Source organism: Myotis daubentonii, chromosome 5 (genome assembly GCF_963259705.1).
Source record: "Myotis daubentonii chromosome 5, mMyoDau2.1, whole genome shotgun sequence".
NCBI classification, from domain to species: Eukaryota; Metazoa; Chordata; class Mammalia; order Chiroptera; family Vespertilionidae; genus Myotis; species Myotis daubentonii.
Genome location: NC_081844.1, coordinates 92,265,863 through 92,284,579, shown reverse-complemented (window position 1 = coordinate 92,284,579; position 18,717 = coordinate 92,265,863). Strand labels below are relative to the sequence as shown.

General features: G+C 41.0%; 1 protein-coding gene and 1 long non-coding RNA gene across 3 annotated transcripts in view; one reads left to right on the top strand and one right to left on the bottom strand.

Moving 5' to 3' along the window:
• LOC132235884 (uncharacterized) overlaps positions 1 to 18,717 on the bottom strand; it is a 221,536-nt gene that overhangs the window by 104,433 nt on the left and 98,386 nt on the right. The window lies entirely within an intron of this gene.
• LOC132234433 (negative regulator of P-body association-like) lies at positions 613 to 2,966 on the top strand. The gene is made up of 2 exons (XM_059695407.1): positions 613 to 696; positions 2,718 to 2,966. Exons 1-2 carry the CDS (start codon positions 613 to 615, stop codon positions 2,964 to 2,966), a joined length of 333 nt encoding a protein of 110 aa, XP_059551390.1.

Genomic DNA, 18,717 nt, shown 5'->3' with positions numbered 1-18,717 from the left:
AGGCCCAAGTTTAGAGACAGAAGTTCAAGTCCTATATTCCAGGCCTGAAGGTTCACTCCTAGAGAATAGTCAAAGCTCCCTCGCCCCCCGTCCCGCCTCTCTCTCTGGGCCTCAGTTACCTAATTTTCCAGCGTTGTGTTACAAACCACACCTGCCCTAACTTCACTGCCCTTTTCTTCCTCTCACAGCCCTTCTTTAGTCCAATGAGAGCCAGTAACAGTCAAGTAAGTGGAGGATAAAGAGTAAAAAGACAAATGAGTAAGTGGCAAAGCTAACCCATCATATCCCGTCTTCTCCACTGGGGGCATCCCAGACTGAATCAGGCTCAAACTGGAGAGGGCTAACATCTAAAACTGGAAGAATTGATGTTCTGATAATAGACTTAATGGATTTTTTTGTGCCTGAAAAATAAGACCATTTGAAAGTGACAGCAAAAGCTATGACACATACCCAAGGCATTGTCAGGGATGTAGAAAACAGGTTTGACATAGTACAGAGTGATGGTGATGGCAGAAAAGAATAAAGTTGTTTCCTGTTAGGTTTACCCAATCCAGTTCACTGAATAAACCATACTTGCTATTTTGGAGTGAATAGAATTGTTGATTTTGAAAGATGACTAAACAAAGGAAAGAACCCAACACAAAACCTCTGAAAGAATGGAAGAGACACAGACTGCAAGAGATAACAAAGAAAACGGTACACCATAAATGCCTTTCTCTGTCAAGGAAATTAAAACATTAATGCCCTGTACAGGAAATAAACCCATAACACACAATGATAAGAAAACTAGCAGAGTAAAGAAATACTGGCATTACATGGACTCTAGTAAAGGATGAGCAGTTACCCAAAGCAGAATTAACATTTATAAAAAACTAGAGGACCAGTGCACAAAATTCGTGCACTCAGGAGGTCCCTCAGCTGGGCCTGCACCCTCTCACAGTCCAGCAGTTGGACATCCTTAGCACTGCCGTGGAGGCAGGAGAGGCTCCTGCCACCACCAATGTGCTCGCCAGCCGTGAGCCCAGCTTCTGGCTGAGCGGCGCTACCCTATGGGAGTACACAGACCACCAGGGGGCAGATCCTGCATTGCGCGAATGCCCCCTGGTGGTCAGTGCATGTCATAGCGACCAGTCATTCACAGTTTGGTCTATTTGCATATTAGCCTTTTATTATATAGGATGAGTCAGTGACCAGAGGGCAGCCTTGGGGAAAATCATGAACTAACTGTCAAACCTCAGAGAGAAGGGGGCGGGGAGGGGTACCGGGGAAGAGATTAACCAAAGAACTCGTATGCATGCATATAGGCATTACCAATGGACACAGACACTAGTGGGGTGAGGGCATGTGCTGGGGGTGGGAGTGGCCGGGAGAGGTCAATGGGGGAAAAATGAGACATATGTAATACTTGAATCAATAAAGAATTTTTAAAAAAGACTCAGATAAACACAAGTAGAGAAAATACAATAAATATTAGGAGATGATCAGAAAGGTCTGTTAGATTAAGATTGTTCTTTCTGAAGAAGAGAAAAAATAATTTCAATAGAAAAAATTACTCAAAGATATATTAGAAGAAAACAGGTGTGCTCTCCCTCTCAGAAGCATGCCCATGTCTTGTCCTTCCCCATCTTCTTCCCCCCAGGTGCCTTACCTTTGCCCTTCTCCCTTCTAAGCTCCAAGGGCCCTTCTTTTGCCTCTGCAACATGTTTCCTGCGCCTATGCAGCCAAGCTGGCTCACTTCTACTACCTCTGTAACTTTCTAAATATACTTTCTCTTATAATTTGAAAAAAATAAAATAAAAAGAATTTGGAAGTGAAGGCAGGAACATCCAATGAGTTTCCTGTTTTCTGAGAAAGTTTAATAAATATTGTCACAAAAATACTGATTGTTATATTTCACATCTTATACAAATAAGGTATAGAAGGAGAGTAAGGGGAGTGTGAAAAATGGATGAAGGTGGTCAAAAGATATAAACTTCCAGTTATAAAATAAATCTGTCAGGGGATGTAAAGGACAGCATGGTAACCCCAGTTAATAATACTGTTTTGTTTCATATTTGAAAGTTGCCAAGAGTAAATCTTTCAAGTTCTCATCATAAGAGAAAAAATTGTAACTGTGTGGTGATGGATGTTAACAAGACTTACTGTGGTGATCATTTTGCAATATATAAAAATATTGAACCATTAATGTTCAACTCCAGAAACTGTTATGTGTCAAATATATCTCAAAAAAAGAAGAGAAAGATGAAGCACTGTTGTATAACAAGTAGGAAAAAAATCTCAAGAAATGCACACCTAGGCACATTGTAATGTAACCGCAAAACATTAAATCAAAGAGAAAGACTTAAAATCAGCCAGGGAGAAGAGATGAATTTCCTGCAATGAATAACAATTAGACTTACAGTAGGCTTAATATCGAAAATGGAACCAGAAAGTAAATGTCAGTCTAGAATTATGCACCCCATAAAACGATTTAAACATGTTTTCACAGACAAATAATTCTTAAGAGCTTGTCACTAGTAGAATTTTAATAAAGAAATTCTTAAAGGATTTATTTTATGATTATGAAATACCGAAAGATGACCTAGGAAGTTCAAAGATTTTTTTTAAAGGGAGCAAAGAAGTTGGTAAGTGCAAAAATAAACGTAAATTTTGTCTGAAAATAATAATACTAGACTGGAGGGCACCCGCTACCACCTTAGGCCTCTCTGCCTCACTAGGGCCCTCCAGAGAGCTGGCGCCAAGGTCCGATAATCCTTCTGGGGAACCAACCTTGTGCCTCCCGGAGATCCACGTGCCCACCTGGAAACACGTGGGAAACCAAGCCTCCAAAAACACGCTGCCTCCTAGCAATACAGTGGGAATATCTGAAAGGGACTCCAAATGGAAATAGTACCCCTCTCCCCTCCGCACCTCCTCCTGCACCACCCGGCCTGAAGTCACACCCTCCTCCTCAGGGGAAGCAGTAGAATATATTTCTACTCTAAGCCAGTCTTTGAGGGATTGCAGTATCACTCCATTTCCTTGGTGTCTCCATAAAATAGTTCATCCAGTGAAGGCGATGAAGATAATTGACAATACTACCCTGCTTTTTCATTGTTCTGCACTGGGGAGTTGTGATTTCTAAGAATTATGACATAATCAGAGTAGTTCCATCTCCTGATTTGGATTAGTTCTGGGGCATGACCAAGATCAGGCTGTAGTCCTCTAAGATTAAAGGCCATGGCCTGGATCATGGTGAATTCGCCAAAGCAAATAATGCCTGTGAGATGGCCCTGCAGCAGCCAATCAGGGCTCACTCTGTTGGTGACACCCAGTCCTTACTAGATAATTTTGAATTCCTATAAATCCTTTAAGGTCACATTAAATTTTATCTCTCATTGATGTGTTAGTTCTATATAGCCACTAGCTAGTAAATTGTGAATTTTCAGTAAATGTTTCATAATAACTCCAAATATGAAATATTACTAAGAAAGAAAGAAAATAATAGTACCAATCTGTGGGCTTAAGAAGCAATAAATGCTATACAAAAATTACATGTAAATTGGGAGGGTTGTGATCAGAGATAAAATACTCTTAAGGTCCTTGTAATTTTAGTAGAGAAGTTAATATGCTGATCAACTTTAGATTGTTAACTATGGATAACTGTACATAGAAATAGGTAGGAACCATTACCTTTCCATATATTTTTCCTACTTTCAAGACCCATGTCAGTTAATAGTTTTTAGTGACACCTTCCCTGAGCACTCTGCCCTCTGGGTTTCCTTCTCTTCCTACCTACAATTTATAATTTAAATTGAATCATATCTTGAATGTTTACATACTTGGTCTTGTCTCACAACATGGGTAGAAGACCTAAAGACAATGGCCATGTTTTAGCCTTTAATTCTCTTTTTCTCTCACTCTTTCCCTACCCCACTCCCCACCCCTGCTCCACACACTCACCCTAAAAAAAAAAAAAGCTCTATATATGTATGAAGACCCGAAATCATTTTGGTGAATAAATTCAGAGATTTAGTATGTTAACTTGCTGATTAACCTTTGTTACTTTCTTTCTTCTACCATGCCTTCTCTAGTTCAATTTTTGAAATGTTTTTCTACTTAGCACAAAGCTGTGTTGTTGTTTTTTTAATGTTTTCTTTACTTAGCACAATGGAGTTTTGATGTCTTCATTTTCAATTCATCTTTAATGAATCTTTTTGTGGTCCTTGTTGCTCTATGAAAACACTTTTTGTTTATGTCCACTAGATGGCACCCACGTCACTAGTCTAATGGAGAGCCCAGTGGAAAAATGTGTGAGGCAATGAAATGAAGGTCTTAATATACAAGCAGCAGTAGCGCACAACCTATTAGCTGTGGTGGCATATCTATGACAGATGAGGCAATTACCAGGACCTGTGTATGGAATTTAATACAATCAAAATGTGCCAAGTTTCTAACACAATTAAAACATATTCTTACCATACGGTCCAGCAATCCTGCTCCTCGGCTTTTACCCAAATGAATGGAAAATGTATGCCCTCACAAAAACTTGCACACAGGCTCCTACAGAAGCCTTGTTCATAATTTCCCAAAGCTGGAAGCCACCAAAATGCCATTCAGTAGATGATGGATAATCTGAAGTAACATCCAGATAATGAAATATTTATTCACTACTAAAAAGAAAAGGGCTATCAAGCCGTGGAAAAGACACGAGAAACCTTAAATGCATATTATTAAGGGAAAGAAGCCAATAGAAAGAGGCTGCACATTGCATGACTAAATACACATATATGACATTCTGGAAAAGAAAACTATGGAATTGGGGGGTAAGGGAGAGGAAAGGATAAATAAGCAGAACACAGAGGATTTTCAGGGTAGTAAAACTGTTTTGTATGACACATGTCATTAAGTATTTTTTAAAACCCACATAATGTATAACCCTAAAGTAAACCATAGACTTTGGCTGATAATAAAGTGTCAATGATAATGTTATATATTGTAACAAATGTGTCATGAGATATTGATAGTAGGGAAGGCAGTGTATGTGTTGGGGAAGGATATATGGGAATGCTGTATACTTTTGCTGTGAACCTAAATTTTGTCTTACAAATAAAGTCTATTTTTAAAAAATACTCCAGGACATTGATTCTTCATATCTATCCTCTCTCCAATACCCCAACCTTCCATATGCTTAGACCCAATGGATATACCACCTCTCAATTTCTCTCAGTCACTTACTTCATCCATTAAGAAATCCCATAGACCCTGCTTTCAAATACAGGCAGACTATGACCACTTCTCACCAAATCCACTGTGTCTACCCTAGTCTGTCATTATCTCTGTGAATTGATGCAATAGCCTCCAAACAGCTGTTCCCTTTGCTTCCACTCCCCTCTTTAGTCCATTCACAAAAAGAATTCCTATGAGAGCAAAAAAATTGATCTTATCACTCTCCATATTAACCCCCCTGCTGGCTTCAAACTATCTAATCTAATAAAAGAGAAACATGCAAATTGACTGTAACTTCACTATGCCCCAAGTCATGACCACCAGCCAATCAGAGCAACTATATGCAAATTAACCCAACCAAGATGGCAGCCAGCAGCCACTGAGCTGGAGCAAGCAGGAGGTTTGGTTGCCCTGGCAATGGAGGAAGCCAAGCTTCCTGCCTGCCCTGGCCGGCTGTGGCCTCCGCTAAAGGCAACAAAGTTTCAATTATAAAAGATAAATAAACCCCAAATACCTGCTTCCAGCCAGCCTCCACTGGGAGCTTGGGTGGCTGGGGGCCATGGCCAGCCTGCAAACAGCCATCAGCCCCTCACCCAGGCTGGCCAGGCACCCCAGTGGGGACCCCCACCCTGAAGGGGGTGTGGCCAACCTGAAAAATGGCCCTCAGCCCCTCACTCAGGCTGGCCAGGCATCCCAGAGGGACCCCCACCCTGATCCGGGACACCCTTCAGGGCAAACCAGCCAGCCCCCACCCATGCACCAGGCATATAATAAAAGGGTAATATGCAAATTGATCCTAACAGCAGAACGACTGGGAATGACTGGTCACTATGACACACACTGACCACCAGGGGGCAGACGCTCAATGCAGGAGCTGCCCCCTGGTGGTCAGTGTGCTCCCACAGGGGTAGCTCTGCTCAGCCACAAGCCAGGCTGACGGCTGCCAGCACAGCAGTGATGGCAGGAGCCTCTCCCACCTCCTCAGCAGCGCTAAGGATGTCCGGCTGCTGTTTAGGCCTGGTCCCCGCTGGCAAGTGGACATCCCCCGAGGGCTCCTGGGCTGCCACAGGGATGTCTGACTGCCAGTTTAGGCTCGATCCCCTGGGGAGAGGGCCTAAGCCAGCAGGTGGACATCCCCCGAGGGGTCCCAGGCTGCGAGAGGGCACAGGCCAGGCCTAGGATCCCCCCCGCCCGAGTGCACAAATTTTTGTGCACCGGGCCTCTAGTCTATATATAAAAGACTAATATGCTAAGCATCCGACCATCCAGCCAGTCACTATGATACGCACTGACCACTAGGGGGCAGACGCTCAATGCAGGAGCTGCCCTGATGCACACTGGCCATTTACAAAGAAACGGCACCATGCACCTGGAGCCGATAACGCACCACTCAGCTTCCCCAAGTGGGACACAGGCTCCGCCACCATTCCGGAGCAACACCCCACCAAATTGTAGCCAATGTGGCTGAGACCCCATGGCACAAAATGCGGCCCACAGCCCAGCCCAGCCCGGAAACGGTGGCTGTGGGTACTGGGTAATGACATCATGTAGCAACGCCCAGCTTCCTCTCCCTAGCAACTAGCCTCCTTGGAGTTTCTTCAGCCCAGGAACACGGCTTGCTTTATAGCCAGGTGCAAACATTTTACACTTTAACCAAATGTCTGTGAAGCATTTTCCCAGAGCCTCAGCTCATTAGATCCTCACAGAAGCCCTGGAGTAGGTAGATAGGAGACTTGATTGAATCCTATTTTCTTTTCATCAGCCAGAAAATGGAGATTTAGAAACTTGACCCGACTGAAAAGAAGAAATGGTGGACCTTGAAAATTACTTCAGGTTTTCTCACTGCGCAAAATATAGTCAAACACTGCTGCAGTTAAACATTTTACTCTTTGTTCTCCCTGCGTGATCTACAATAATAATCTGCTTCATGTTGATATTTACTGCTGTGTTGCTGACAATTACCTGAAAGAGAAGTTGGGGTGCTTCACTGGCCTGGAAAAAGTTTAGCTAAATCAGAAAGCAGGTCTAATTAAGCAAGTTTATGTGTGCGGTACATATAAAGCTCTCGCTGGCGCCAATTGCATGTGTGTTTCGATCTGTCATTGTCCATTGTGAATTTGGTTGACACTTCTATTATTGAGAAAGGGCAAATAGCAATATTAAAATATTTCTTTTAATTAATTTCCTTTCAATGTGCACAAATTTGTGCACTGGGCCAATGGTATATAAATAAAAGCCAAACTCCTCACCATATAGCCTATAAGTCCCAAATGGTCTGATTACTGCCTACCTCTCTAAACCCATTCTTGTGGTATCTCTACGTGACTGGACTCATTTCATTACTAATTTATTATTATCTCAGGGTCTTTGCACATATTCAATCCTTTGCCTATTGTATATATTCACACGACTGAACCTTTCTCACGCTTCAAATCTCAGCTAATTTTACCTCCCTACAAAGGTTTCATCTTACCACTCTTGTTAATGTGTTTCCTCCAGTGACTCTCCATCACTATTCATTTTTTATGACCATTTGATAGTATACTTCTTATGTGTATCATCTGATTTCTCACAGTAGAATATCAAACCCATGAGTATGGACAGATGCTAAGGGGGCTGCTGTTATTCCCACTTTCTGATATTCACACCCTTGTGTAATCCCCTCCCCTGGTATGTGGGTTGAAACTATTCCTATTAGAATACAATAATAGAAGTGACATTTAATTTGTTCTTGAATACACGAGATTGTGATGTGTTTCTTACTGTCTTACTAGAACTCTCACTTCCTTGCTGGCTTTGCAGAAGCAAGCGGCCGTGGCATAAGATGCCCTTTGGGGAGTACCACAGGAGAGGTCGCTTCTGGCCGACAGCCACTGGGTCTGGTAGCACGCATGGAATTGAACATGGCCAACCAACACCTGATATTGGAAGCAGAGTCTTCCCCAGTTGAGCTATCAGGTGAGACAGACTTTGAATTCTTAGATGTGTGATGTGTACTGAAAGATTTAGGGCTCCAGAGGCATGTATATTAGGGAAAAAAGTGTCTTAATCCTGAGGAATCTAGGACTTTTGGGTATTTTTTGAGGAAATGATCATTAAACTTAGTTGAAGGATGATTTAAACAGGCAGAAGAGTCACTGGACAAATGACACAAAGTCAGCTGCACTTTTCTCTACATCTTATTTTACAAACATTTGCATGGTGCTTCCTCTAGTACCCACATCTCAGTTTCTAAATAGCATCCCCCATTCCTTTTAGCACTAAGTCCAGGTGAGGTTAGGAAAGGTACAAGATGAGCCTGGGGCAGCGTGTGCCAGGGAGGAAGGAAGTAGTCAAGTACCTGGGAGAAGAGAGGAGCCAGCCTAGAGGAGCTTTCATCACCTAAATTTGGGACAACTTGACCTTTTAATACCAGGAATATGATGGCAATAGAGTAAACCACTTTGGATTTAAATAAAAAAGATTGGGTCCATAGTGATACCCAAAAAAGAGAAGGGGAAAAAATTCTTTACAAAGGACTGCCAGATAAATAATGTAGGAGAAAAACAGGACATTATCACTCTCATCCTCCATTGTATTAACAATTCAGCTAAAGTCCATCAGTGGCTGCATAAACTTCTGGGTCAAAATATATTTGGGGATATAATGTTCACACAGTCTCAAGATATCACCCCACAAATACCTAATATAACCAAAAAAATACATACCTTTATGAAAAAGATACCTAGCAGTCACCAACTGAATCAAGTGACCAAACTTAGTATAGCCAAAAGTTATATCTATCTCCTGAAATCTTCAAAAAGTTAACATCATGACAAATAAAACATTTAGTTTTATCCCAGAATACAAGAAACCAAAGAGACATAAGAATCCAAGACAATGGATTAACTTTGGTTAGATTCTGGGTTAGAAAATAATGCTGTAAAAACATTTGTGGGACAATGAAAGGAATATGAATACAAATATCAGGTAACATTACAGAAATATTAATAACTTGCTTTGTTGTATTAATGGTATTGTGGTTATATGGAAATTGTCCTTGTTTTTAGGTAGAGACATGCAGATTTATTTAGGAGTGGTTAATTAAGGAGTAAAGGGCATAATGGGGATTTGGGTATAGAGTGAACTGTGGCTTTAAGTTTTCTGCAGGTTTGGAATTATAGGAGAAAAGACAAGGAAAACTGAATTTAAAAAATGAAAACTTTCCACAGAGAGGAGTGGGGAAAGGGATGGGGAAAGAGAAAGACTGGGAATTCCTACAGATGTATTATGCTTCATCTCTTTTAAACCTCCTGAGGACACAGATGAAGGACACATTATCACTATCTCTATTCTGGAAATGAGGAAACAACAAAAACCAATTCCAGATAACAGTCTGGAAGGGACATAGCATGACGCAAAAGAGAGGTTATACCACTTCTCTGTATCTTAAACATCTAAACTGACATTTACATGGGGTAATCCTATATAATAACGAGGTAATATGCAAATTGACCCTCATGCCATCACGCCATCACAAGATGGCTGCACCCACAGCGGAGGCGGGGTTCCCGTAATGAGCTGTAACGAGCAATCAACAGGGACCTGAGGCTACGTGGGGCCAGGGAAGGGGACCTGAGGCTGCACCCCCTGCCTGGTGAGGCTTGACTGGGAACCTCAGGCAGTGCCCCCCACCTGGCAGGTCTTGACGGGGGACCTCAGGCCACGCCCCCCACCCTGGCACCAGGCCGGGGAACCTGAGGCCCTGCCCCTGCCCTGGTGCCAGGCTGGGGGACCTGAGGCTGCACCCCCTGTCTGGCTCTGGGCTGGGACACCTGAGGCTGTGCCCCCTGCCCAGCGGGGCTTGACAGGGGTGGGGCTGACCAGGTCTGGGTCTCACGCGATTTTGAGGTGCACACAGGTGGGTGGGGACTTGACTCTGGGTCCCATGGCGTGCCCCAGACGCTGACAGGAGGAAGATTTTCATATACATTTTACTAATTTTCTTTCATCTCTGATACTTCTACTACAGAGGAAGGGCAAATAGCAATATTAAAATATTTCCTCTAATGAATTCCCTTTTAATGTGCATGTATTTCGTGCACCGGGCCACTAGTTTCTTTATAACTCCTCTCCCCTCTAATTTTTCTGTATGTAAAACATAGGCACAAAAGAAAGAATTAATAGATGAATGAGGATAGAGTAAAAGTAACAAAATCATACAGAATCCCGTAAAAATTCTTCAGGTGTGTGTACTTTGCAAATCCCTAAACAGCAAATACAGAGAGATGCTTCTGACCCCTCAGTGAGATAATGGTGTGTTGCAATACCATGCTGTAGGTAGTGTTTCCCGTGTACCTGTCCAAAAGAGCTGGAAAACTGACCACGTACGCTATCCATCTTCTGTAGCTATGAGTCTATAGTGGGTAATTGGGAAAATTTGTACAATTTGGGATGATTCCTTTCCTTGTTGCTGAATATTATGAAGGACACTGTCCTGCTCTATACACAAGATAAAAGTCTGAGCACCAGACTTAAACAGGGGAGGCCTGCATACAACTCATCACACCTGTGTGATCCTAAATGAGTCATTTCCTTCCCTGGGCTGTAAAAGGAGGGCGATGATAATCTCAGATTCTCTTAGTGCCAACACCCCTCCCCTAGATTCTCCCTAGTCTTCTGATGTTGTCTGAGGCAGCATTCAGCTTGAGTATTGGTCTGACCTGAGGTGTATTCCTCCGTTGTATATTTAAATAAACTACCCATTAGTGTTACTTCCCATTTCAGGTAAGTTTTACTAAAACACGGCTAATTTTTTGAGCTGAAGTTGACTCAGAGTCCGCTAGATGGCAATCTTGTCCGTTTTTCTTCCAAGACCTAAGAAGCAGCTTCAACCCCTCTTTTCAACATTTCCAGAACCTGCATTATGTGTCAAACCAGAGGGCTCAGCTGCTGCCTCCACAGACTTCACAATGCAACAACCCCTCAGAGAACTCAGTGCCGTCCACTTTATGTTTTTCAAATCAATAATCAGTACAAATGCAAATTCTTTCTTTAAAGTCAAATGATGGCACTATCCTTTCAATGAAATTAACATTTAAATAAAAACTGTCATTGTGGAAGAAAAAAATCAGGAGGGAAATCGAAGTGCCTCTAGTGCTTCTTCTCCTGTCTGTGCTGCTTTAATTTCCATGCAAAGGACTTGTTGGTGAGGGCTGGAAAGAATTACCAACCACAGTCCCTGTACCCTCTACACAGCCGGAAGCACAGAGAGGCTAACAGCACCAAGGGGCAGGTGACAAGAACATTTAACTTGAGGACAGAGGGTAGGTCAAAAGCCTCTGGCCCACCCTAGCTGGTTTTGCCCAGTGGATAGAGCATCAGCCTACAGACTGAAGGGTCCTGGGTTTGATTCTGGTCAAGGGCATATGCCCCTGTTGTGGGCTCGATCCCCAGTAGGGGGCGTGCAGGAGGCAGCTGATCAATGATTCTCTCTCATCATTATGTTTCTATGTCTCTCTCCCTCTCCCTTCCTCTCTGAAATCAATAAAAATATATTTATTTTAAAAAATAAGCCTCTGGCCTGGGACAGAACATCTCCCTCTGCCACTTATTGACTGTGAGACCTTGAGCCTCTATGAACCATAGCATCTTTCTCTGTAAAAATGGGGATAATTAGATACCTAATCTACAGAGGTTTTGTGTGAATTAAATAAGCTAACATAAGCAAAGCTCTTAGAATAGTGTATGGGGGGAAAAACAAGTGCTCAATAAATAGTCAGTGCTATTGTTACTGGCACTATTACCAGTGTTTCCAAAAAGAAGTTTAATGATTATAATGATTCTTGTTGCTAATTAATTATAGCATATAATCATATGCTACTAGCTATGATTGGCCTTGTATTTAGATAATACTATGATAATTACCTCTTTGACATCAGCTATCTAATATTAGCCAGAAACCTTATGAAATATATTATTCACAGCTAAAGATAAACTAAAGCTCAGGAAAGTTTAGTAACTTGACCTAGTCACACAGCATTAGGAAGTAGAGCTGAAATATAGGATAGGCTCTCTTAACCACAGAGCCAGGACTTCAAACCGTAGATTACAGCTACGTGTCAGACTACAGCCCTAGCCTGCAGAGCAGACAGCTACTGTGACCATCACTTCACAGCCCTACAGAATTTCAGGGTCTTGTCAAGGTCACACAGAGTGGTAAGGGAATGCCTAATACCACAAACCAAGTGCCTCCACTCCTAAGCTGGTGTCTTTTATCTTATGCCAGCACTATTCCCAGTGCGCAAACTGACTGGACCCTTTTGCCAAACAGACCCTGCTGGTTCAGTGTCTATGGATCATAATTGTGAAACAATTCGTCATGTGGTTACTTTTCTTAAAACAATACTGCACTTTATCAGTGCACCTGCTACACGGACCGCCATAGAGCTCCGGGGTGATTCCTGCTGACATTGCAGAACCCTGATGGTCATTTACATGAAAAGAAATACTAGGATGGCGATTTATTATACCCAGTCCCTTTGAATGAGGCCTAGGAAGAAAGACAGAAAGCAGTGCAAAAACCTCTGATGGAAAATAAATCTTAGGGGCACCACGCCAGTGAAAAGAGTATGTTGTTATACGGGTGAAGAATTGGTATTGACTATTTTAAAATTCATTTCAAAGGTACTGCATCATTAAATCGCGAATGCTCAGACCAGGAAATTGGCTCGATTTATTCTCCTCTCACAGCCGATGTTCTCAGAGGAAGCCATAAAGACACCACAGTCAACATTTTTGTAAAAAAATGCCAGGAATCGGGTCTGTCAAGTGACGTGAATATCAAAAAATTTCACATAACCACGTCTACAACCAGGAAGGGCACTTACATCCAATCTGCATTTTCTTGCTTAGAATGTTGAATCTTTGGTGGAAAGAGGAAACATTTCACAGTTTCTTTACTATGCTTTTATTTCTATATATTTATTCTTCCCATGTACCCTGCAACGTTTTCATTCCCTGCCATCCTTTGAGGAATCTTAACATAAACATATTCGTGTCATCTGGTCCTGGTTCTCATCTTCAGTAAACAGCTCTCAGCAGCAGTGGCAGGTGCCTGCAGTCTTTACTGGCGCTCCTCGATGGCATCAGTGCATAGAAAAGTTGTTATCTTCTTCCCCTGTCCTCACACTCACCTTTTTTCTTAGATGCCACACCTGCCCCAACGCCTCTCCTCTGTCCCAATTCACTCTGAGCCTCACTAAAACCCTTGCTCCAGTTAAGTCCCCTTGTGCCTCTCTATTCTTTTGCTCCCAATCCTTGCATCCCCCAAACATCAGCTGTTCCTTTCCTTGATGGGGGTTTTCCTCTCCAATGCACCCTTTATCCTCTCCTGCTTCTCATGCCATATCCACCTCCTTTTCCAAAACTGATTAAAAGTGTCTGAGCTTCTCCCCCACTTAGATCCTAAGATATAAAAGACAAAATTCTACTAGTATAGTAGGAGGTAGAGTGTTTAATATATATTTAGTATGTTGCTACCATATTAGGGAACAAAGAAAAGACAGTGGCTCCAATGGACTTGACTTAACAGCTCTTATGATTCTTCGAACCACAGAGTTAACATTAATTTGAAAATGCTCTCCCTTTCCATCTGTCCTTCTCTACATTGAGTGTATTTCTCCATTAATCTTTCTCTTATCTTTCATCGTGTTCCCTCCTACCTCCATGCTCCCATGGACTTTTAACCCCACCCCCTTTACCGGCCTCCTGGTATTCTTCCTTTGTTCTGCCTGTGCCTATTCCTTAGGTTTGCTGGTGGTTCCCAAAGGCACAACTAGGAGATGGCCAAGGCCCTGAGAAACAGAGAGACTGATGACCATTCGCAAAATGAGAAAAGGAGGGGGGATGGGGAGGTTTTAGTATTGTTTTGGTTTTGGTATGAGGAACTCACACAGCCTTCAGCATGCAGAAACATGGCTGATATTTTCATTGTTTCTAGAGTGCAGAAAATGTGAGCAAGAGAGTATATTCTCAATAATCAACAAAATAGAAACAGACTCATAGAGAACAGACTGGACTGATGGCTATCAGAGGAGAGGGGGTTTAATGCTGTGTGAAAAAGGTAAAGGGATTAAGCAAAGCAAAACAAAAAAAAACCCCATAGATACAAACAACAGCCTGGTGATTACCAGAGGGAAAGGGGGGTGGGGAGAGGTAGATAAGGATATTGGGGGGGGGGAGGGAGGTAAGTGGTAATGGAAGGAGACCTGGCTTGGGGTGGTGAACACACAATACAATATACACATGATAGATTATAGAATTGTACACCTGAAATCTAAGTAGTTTTATTAACCAATGTAACCCCAATAAATTCTATTAAAAAGTAAAAAAAAGAAAATCTACTGAAACCCAGGGTATAGGATCCAGAACAATATCATTGGGATTTCAGAATATAGAACACTATCATTTGACATAAATAACGAAGTTTTGTGAGCAGATTGAAATAATCCCCTTTCAAAACAGCAGTAGAGACATGAGTAAGGATATCAGGCCTTTAAATTTCAGGAGGGTTCTATCCTAGGGCGGGGGCAAGAGTTGTTCACGGGAAACCACGAACGCCCGTGCAGAGAGGATCCCTAATGGGCACCATGGCTGGTGGTTAAGACTGTGGCATCTAGCATGATCAAACCTAAATTTAAATCCAACCCCACCCCACACATTTTTGGCAACTTTGAAGAAGTCATTTTTCAGGCCTCACTTTCTTTCCCTGAAAAGAACTACCCCAATATTTGTGTTTTTTAATGACAATTAAATGAGGTAATGATTGTAAAATTCTTAGCACTTTGCCTAGCAATTTAACCACTGGATTTCTTGCCCATCTGAGGGTAGTGACTTTATCTTAGTGGTATTCCTAGAAAATGGTCCTTACATGGTATAAAGTGCTCAAGAAACTTCCAAATAAATGATGCCACATGCCCAAGGGTCTATGGCGCTGCCCACAATGATGGAAACTTCTGACCTGATCCCTCTATTGAACATATCACTGTTCTTATTGTGCCCCCTTTCTTCTGTCTCCTCATATTTGTGTTGTAACCACAGTGAATGAATATGTGAGCCATTGGGCCCCAATCTAGGTGACGTCAATGGATGTCACTGTTCTTGGTCATAGTCAAAGTTTTCTGCCTTATGATCCTGAAAGTTTAGTCTTTTGATTTTGGGAGGTTAAATAGGTTCTTGACTTTGTTTGGACAGCACAAGTAAAATTGGCCACCTATAGTAATAAAATCTATAAGCAATTTGATGAGTTATTGGAATGATAATATAGGCTATCACTGCATAGCTACCCCCATAAAGGGTACAAAGAAAACTACAGATATATTGTCAACCCAACCAACCACCATTTAAAAGACTTTTATGCTAGTTTACTTAGCTGGAATTTTACATAAGCCAATTTAGACACACCACTGCCTTGGGAATCAGGGCAATTATAACCCTAATGCCAAAAGACTTCTTTTTAAATAATCAACATCATCATTGTAATTATTCAGCCAACAGAAAGGGACAGTTTCAAAGTGGCAGAGACTTTTATCACCAGGATATTATTAAAGAGGAACCCCCAAAGGATAAATTCACAGAACAATGAGCAACATGTTCTATTAAAAATAGCAATTTGTCAACAAATTGGTGCATAAACAATGTATGTTGTGCAAACCAATTTGTCGTTGCGGTTACCAAAATCCTTTTGCAAAAAGTTTAGGAAGGAATTGTTTTCCTGTAAAACTAAAGCAAAATAAAATACTTTTCCATGAAACATAACTTTGTGATTTCAGTAATACTTCGTTCCTCTTTAACCATTTAAAATGTAGCATCCCAATGGAGCTGCACTGAAAGTGTAATATGCACACCAGATTTCAAAGACTTGGTAAGCAAAAATAACGGGAAAAGATCTTACTAATAATTTTACTTTAATTATTTGTTGAAATGGTAATGGTTTGGATATGTTGGGTTAAATATAGTATGAAAATTATTTTTCCTATTTTTTCACTTATTTTTTAATGTGCCTACTAAAAGAACTTTTCATTATGTATGTGGCTTATATTACATTTTCATTGAATGACATCCATCTTGCAATCTAGAAATATCTACTGACTCAAAAGTTCTACTCCCTATAATGGTGGTGAAGTTTATATTTGACTAACCCTCCAATGGATAACATTTGTAAACATTGAGCAAAATGGGCTGTGAGGGACCCAAGTTGGCCCATGAAAGGAAGAAAACTTACCTGGATAAAATTCACATTCATTCAGCTTTGCACGTGAGGATATTCTCTGATGAGGGAGGTGGATGGAGGGAATTTAAGCAGCAAGTCATAATCATAATGAATTGACAAGGCAGAGGCTGGAGGTTAGGGCTGCCAGAGCAGCTAAAAAGTGAAGGGACAATGTAGGAAAGGAGAAAGTCCCTAAATCTGCATAAGAATACCACTCAGATCCCTGGCTCACCTGTGAGCAAGTGCTTGGGAAATACCAGGATTCATAGTACCTGATAGTAGTTATAAAATGGAAGGAACTGAGCAGAGATCTCAACTTCTACCCACTGCACGGGAGACAGTTTGGTGCTTAAGTGGACAGCCTGCTAGAACAAAAACACTCTAAAAGAAAATAGAATCCGAGTCTCTACTATGTTTTATTCAGAATATGCAGTATAACAGATTCAATTAGTAGACTCACAAAGAAAGGAAAATGGTTACACTAGGCCTGAAATGTTTGTGATGTTGGATTAGGAGGTAAGGATTTAAAAGGGTGGAGGATAATATATCATATGATATAATATATCATCATTATATCATAACGAATAAAGGGCAGAAAAATGCAAACCACATTAATAATAAAATAAAAATTCTAAAACTGAAAAGTACAATATCTGAGATGAATATTTCCTTAACAAGTTTTTAAAGGCAGATTGGAGACAGAGAAAGGATGGATCGATGAAACTGAAGCTAGATTATCTTCTAAGCATTATCATCTGAAGATGGATAGAATATCAATATAAATTATCCAATGTGAAGAACTGGGCCAATAAAGATCAAAAATAAATCAACAGAACTTCAGAGACTCATGGGACAATATCAAGTGGTATAAAATCTATGTAATGGCATCCATATTGATAACATGCCTGCAAATGTCTGTGAACATTCCTGAAACCTGCTGGAACTTCTGAAAGAAGTGTGGCAAGCAGTCGCCCCACAACATGACACAGTACAAGCAGACCAAGGATTCTTCCCATGCCCTGGGACAGTGACATTATGACAGGAGGCAGAGTGGCTATGGTGGGTAGACTAAGCAGATTTTCTTTCTTAAAAGAAGTCTAAAACTACAAAGAAGATTATGCTGCGGTTTGGATGCATTGAGCCTAACTGCAGAACTAAGAGAATGCTGGCTATGAAGAGATACAAGCATTTTGAACTGGAAGGAGAGAGGAAGCGAAAGGGCCAAGGGATCTAGTTCTAAGCTTCACCTTTTGTTTTATGAAGGAGACAATAACATCTTTAGTTCACTTCTACATAAAATATAACAATATTATATAAAATATGTATTATATAAGCATATAATATATGTCCCAGAGTAATGGTGGAGGGAAAGTAGCCAAATATCCACCCAACTGGGGCTGGGGGTGGGGGGAGAATCCAAACTCGCAGATTCAAGAAACTCATCAAGTCCCAATAATAACCATTACAAAGAAAACTATACCACTGCATATTATAGTCTAACTTCTGAAACCAGAGTTGAGTGGAACATCCCCAAAGCAGCCAGAGAAAAGATAAAATACATCCAGAGGAACATATAGTCCCTTGTTAATAAAATTAGTGGCTGATACCTCATCAAAACAAATGAAGCTACAGGCAAGGGAAACAATGTTTACACTGTTGAAAGAAAAACTCTTTTACTAAGAAATCTACATCCAGTGAAAACAACCTTCAAAGTGAGGGAAAAATAAAGAGATTTTCAGATAAATAGAAACTGGAAGAACTTATTGCCAGCAGGTGTACACCTCAAAAAATACAAAAAGTGTGTTCAAACTTAAGGTAAAAGAAAGTAGACTCAAACTTGAGATTCCATCAACTAATGCACAGCGCCATAAATCACAAATATATGGGTAAATATTAAAAATTTATATACTGATCTTTTTACTTAAAAGATATTATGACTAAAAGGAAAAGTTTAATACTTTAACAAGACCTATTATGTTAGGCCATAGGTGCATATCATAATGCATGCCATAGGTGTAATATATATGTTAACAGCCCCAAGGATGGCTGGTTAAATGAAACTATGTTGGAAGTTTCTAGTAGTTTACATGGACTGATGAAATAGTAACTCTAAGTAGACTGCAATAGGTTAAAAATGCATAGTGTAATCCCTAAGACAACCACCAAAAATATAAAGAAGCATAGCTTTAAAATTGACCACTAACAATATTTAATTAACATATAAGAAGTTAGGAAAGAAGGAAACCATAAGGAAATAA